We start from the raw sequence: 5,120 nt of genomic DNA on the forward strand, positions 1-5,120 counted from the left end.
TAGAACGCGAGCCCACATTCAAGTCAACGATTTGTCTGTTCTATTCATTCTGTTTCTATGCATAAAAAAAACTGGGCCCAGGATATAGAATAGCCTACTCTCCCCAAAACCCTATAATATGGACCTTTTATCCATGACTTAATAAACCTTTGGCACTTATCGAGGAAATGACATAGAAATGAATAACAAGAAGATAATTCCTTTATTATAAAAAACTGTAATAAATAAGAATAAGTTAATTAAATCTTTCTAAATATTGTACACACTGTACTTCAGTATTATTTGTACATGTTAAGTCCATTGTCAGTATCTAAAACCATCCATAGTCAGTATGATTTTGACATCATCAGTTAGTGGTGGGATATAATCATCCTGATTTTGACGTCATCAGTTAGTGGTGGGATATAATCATCCTGATTTTGACGTCATCAGTTAGTGGTGGGATATAATCATCCTGATTTTGACCTCATCAGTTAGTGGTGGGATATAATCATCCTGATTTTGACGTCATCAGTTAGTGGTGGGATATAATCATCCTGATTTTGACGTCATCAGTTAGTGGTGGGATGTAATCATCCTGATTTTGACGTCATCAGTTAGTGGTGGGATATAATCATCCTGATTTTGACGTCATCAGTTAGTGGTGGGATGTAATCATCCTGATTTTGACCTCATCAGTTAGTTGTGGGATATAATTATCAATGGAGAGGTATGGCATGCCTCTTAAATCATCCTATCAACAACACAAAGCATTGGTAGGCTCTTTCATTTCATGTACCTTTAATGGATCCAGGATGGCCTCTACAATATGTATCTTGGTTTTGATCCAAGCCATGTTCTTTCACTACTATTGACTCTCTTCTTAGTGACACAAGAGGCTGGAGGTCAGACACAGCCACACCTTCGGGCAGAATGCTTCTTCATTGTATGGTACATCAAGTGGTCATCCAGGAAGGACAGGTCATCGTCAAAGGCGACTGGTCGACAGCAAGCGTGAGGTGGCGTTTCCGGCAGAAGCCTCTTGTTTTGGGTGAGGTTGTTGAGGATTTTATCGTAGTTCGTTTCCGAGTTCCTGCAAGGTCCGCTGCAGTACTGGAAGATCATTTCTTCGCTGGTTTGATAACCTAAGCCCAGGTCAGTCACATTCAGGTGGATCTGTTTGAGCAGACAGCCTTGTCCTCTGCCCCCTTTCCCTCGTCCGCTCCCAGACCTCTCCCTCTGGTCCTTTCCTCTGGTTGCTCCCTTCCCTCCTTTCCTTCTCTCTCGTTTCATTCGTATCCTTGAGCCCATGCCCAGGTGTAGCGAGCTTTTTAGTCTACTGATGGTGACTTTGATGAAATCCACCACATCCTCAAACTGCTCTGGCTGAAGCTCAACCATGTTATCTGTCAGAGAGAGAGAGATTAGCAAATTAGTGTCTGCGGTGTATATACTATCACATCCTGAAAAGACTGGGTACATACCTCATCCGCAGCAGTATAAAACTTCTCACAAAAATTGTATATCATTTATGCACACAAAGTGAGAAGGGGGAATTCCCATGAAACTACAATATTTTGTGTACAGGCTACATGATATGTTCTTTGAGATTGTCCTACAGATGTGGTCAAATATTGTGGCAATGGAGCAGATTGTTCTGTTTTCTCTTTTCAAAACTGTTTGAATGGGTATTTAGAATAATTAGCGAACTGTGCAAGGGCGTCAATATATTTGAGTGCATCTTTACATCTGACAGAGAGTCCTGTGATTTTAGAGTTATTGACTGGTCCTGTCATCTGAAGGTTGGTCAGATGATAAGATACGTGCACCTAGCTGATACCTAGCTCTGGTCCAGGGTGTTAGTGCGGGAACTCAGGACCTTCAATTGGTATTTGTATTTATGTCATTGGGAGTGATCTATTCTAATATTTGTGCGTCTGAAACAAATAACACTATTACATGTGTAGTGCAAAACCAGTCTGACCAAGAGGCAGGCCTATTGCAGCCAAGTCAGTGATGTGGCCTACTTACGTAGCAAGATTTAATTCCAGAAATTAGAATGTCTGAACTTACATTGTGTTTCTACAGATCGCTCTTCCCTGTCGGCTGTTTCTGGACTTTTGGTTGAAAATATACTGAGCTGCATTGGCGGGAAGTCATGGAGACTCTCTGAAGCGCGTGTTCTTTTTGTGGATGGTCGGTTCCGGAGAGGGCTCGTATGTACGCTGCTCAGCAGCACGAAACAGGTGGTAAAGGTGTCCCATAACTTCATTGTAGAACTTAGTCCAATTGAGGAACCTGCCCTGGGTCAAATAAATTCCCGTTGGAACATAAATACCGAGTAAACATTTTCCCTTGGCGATAAACCTATGGGTGATGGTTATCCTCAATTTATATCAGGTCCATGCCAACTTTTTTAAGATGCTGAATACAAAATTAATATGTTTTAGAGTTCAATATCTAAAACCCATTGAAAGATTTAACAATTAGGATAATATAGAATTTCAATCCAATTTCACGATGACAACCTGTCCATGCGCTGCGAAGTGACCGTTTTTTTCCTAAATTCCAGATGTCAGTCACTCTACTACTCTACACTTCTACAAATTGTCCAATAATAACTGCTTGGCATAAAAAAATAAAACATCAAAACTGGTTAATAAGCAAATGTGCCATGCAACAGTAAAACCGAACGTGCCATGATTGTTCGAGAACTAAGAATGGAATCAACTGGTAGCCTATGCGATGTCCAATGTGAATTATGTCCAAAGAAGAAGAAAATGCTTCATCTAGACCATAGTTGTTGTTTAGTACAATTCCATTTCGTTTAAGGCTTTCTCAGGGTAGGTAAACCAGTTAGTGTGAAGTAAACTAGCTTCGAGATTAGTGTTGGTGGTCCTCATTGTTCAGAAATCCGCGCAGCTCCTACTGGTCTTGGTGTCGAGGGAGTCAGCGGGTGGAGCAGATTTATACAGTGGGGTTGGGGAGTGCTGACGTCTCGCAATCCGCCCTCTCTAGTGTGCTGCTCTCGGTCACTATCCAACACGAGAAATGGCCCGACATACTTTATTGAAGTAGATTGCAGTGGTTGTCTTTAAGAGAAATACTGAAAACCCTAGGCAACTGTATTTATGAATCCACTCTCAAATGTTGTTAATATGATGTGGTTTCACACATCGGATTAAAGAAGAGACTCATAACTCCAGTTAGTTAAAGATGCATATTACACATTTCCTAGAGATACTATGATTTTGCACTATAGGCCTATTTTACAGTTGTTTTGAGGTCATGAGCATTTAGGATATCTTTCATTTCCATGTGATTACTGTGCATGGTGTTGCTGCCATGCTATGTTGTTGTCTTAGGTCTCTCTTTATGTAGTGTTGTGGTGTCTCTCTTGTTGTGATGTGTTTTGTCCAATATTATTATTATTATTATTTTTTTTAATCGCAGCCTCTGTCCCCCCAGGAGGCTTTTTGCCTTTTTGTAGGCTGTCATTGAAATATATTTGAGATTCTTCAAAGTAGCCACCCTTTGCCTTGATGACAGCTTTGCACACTCTTAGCATTCTCTCAACCAGCTTCATGCATCTCAATTAACAGGTGTGCCTTGTGTTCAAGTTCATTTGTGGAATTTCTTTCCTTCTTAATGCGTTTGAGCCAATCAGCTGTGTTGTGACAAGGTAGGGTTGGTATACAGAAGATAGCCCTATTTGGTAAAAGACCAAGTTCATATTATGGCAAGAACATATCAAATAAGTAAAGAGAAAACAACAGTCCATCATTACTTTAAGACATAAAGGTTAGTCAAACTGGAACATTTCAAGAACTGTCTCTCATGAGGACCGCCACAGGAAAGGAAGACCCAGAGTTACCTCTGCTGCAGAGGATCAATTCATTACAGTTACCAGCCTTAGAAATTGCAGCCCAAATAATTGCTTCACAGAGTTCAAGTAACAGACACATCTCAACATGTAGGAGTGTCCAAATGTTTGACTCCTACTGTATGTAAATGTGAAATTTAATAAAAATATTTTAAAAATGTGCTAAAACATTCTAAACTGTTTTTTGCTTTGTCATTATGGGGTATTATGTGTAGATTGATGAGGGAAAGGGGTCTGAATACCTTCAGAATGCACTGTACATTAAAATACAAAAACACAGTCATTGGAAGCACAAAAAACCCCATCTCAAATCACCCAGAAAAACAGTTACTCCACAAATAAGGCCCCGGACAATACTTTACTACAGTGCCCGAACAGCCCCCTATGTCATCCTGATGTGACATCCATCTTATACAGACCCAGGACAGCCACAATCATCATCCATGTTGTCATATGGATAAAGGTCCAAATGAAATGTGAGGTTTACAGTTTGTTAAGGGGTTACGCTCACTGTATGCTGATAGTAAAGGAGAGGGCTCACTCTGTTACAACAGTTGCTTCATACGTATGGCGAGAGTGAGGGAGCTCATTAACAAGTCCCTCTACCAAAATGCCTGTGCACAGAAAGACAGGAGCAGTTCCTCACAGAGCACTAGATGCCTTCAGCTTGGATTTCTGAGCTATAGATTTATGTTGGATGAGGCATGTTTAGAAAGAGAAAGGAATCAACTCTTCGAAGATTGTATTGAAATATTTGGTCACGTTCCCACTAAAATTGGCCAAGCGACCTATTTCTCTGCCTTCTGAGCTTGAACTCTAAACGGAGCTTGACCAGCAGATAACGTTTTCCACCAGGGGAGTAATTGTGGACGCATATCGCTTACCTCGTGTGGGTATCATATGACTTCACTGGACTGAACATCCTGCCAAGAATCGGTGTAATTTAGACATTTAACCTAAAACACACCTCCATGAGAAGGAAGACAAACTGTCTTAGTCTTTAGGGAACTTAGTTGAAGCAATGCTATTGACTTATTTATACACTGAAAAGTCCTTTATACAGGGAGAAGTCCTTCCCCAATTCCAAAGTTTGACTTGAGAATTTCAGTTCGGTGTCAATATTTGGCAGTTTGGAATATTGCTTATTAAAGCCTTTGCCCTGCCTATAGGAAACCCTGTTGGAAACACTGGATAGAGAGAAGAGGGGTAGGAGGAGTGTTAATGAGTAAGCTTAGGACTTTGCCATGAATGAAGCTGT

The 5,120-nt window shown here is 40.6% G+C and overlaps 1 protein-coding gene across 1 annotated transcript; it reads right to left on the minus strand.

Moving 5' to 3' along the window:
* Positions 1-338: 338 nt before the first annotated feature.
* gdnfb (glial cell derived neurotrophic factor b) lies at positions 339-2,889 on the minus strand. The gene is made up of 2 exons (XM_029636853.2): positions 2,053-2,889; positions 339-1,385 (listed from the first exon to the last, which is right to left on the minus strand). The coding sequence occupies exons 1-2, from the start codon at positions 2,249-2,251 to the stop codon at positions 886-888; spliced, it is 699 nt and encodes a 232-aa protein (XP_029492713.1). The 5' UTR covers positions 2,252-2,889; the 3' UTR covers positions 339-885.
* Positions 2,890-5,120: the final 2,231 nt, after the last annotated feature.

Source organism: Oncorhynchus nerka, linkage group LG27 (genome assembly GCF_034236695.1).
Source record: "Oncorhynchus nerka isolate Pitt River linkage group LG27, Oner_Uvic_2.0, whole genome shotgun sequence".
NCBI classification, from domain to species: Eukaryota; Metazoa; Chordata; class Actinopteri; order Salmoniformes; family Salmonidae; genus Oncorhynchus; species Oncorhynchus nerka.

Excerpts from the sequence above, each read along its gene's own strand:
- gdnfb (XM_029636853.2), bottom strand. The coding sequence starts at position 2,251 with ATGAAGTTATGGGACACCTTTACCACCTGTTTCGTGCTGCTGAGCAGC. Across the intron at positions 1,386-2,052 it reads GCGATCTGTAGAAACACAAT|ATAACATGGTTGAGCTTCAG; the intron begins GTAAGTTCAGAC and ends TCTCTCTGACAG.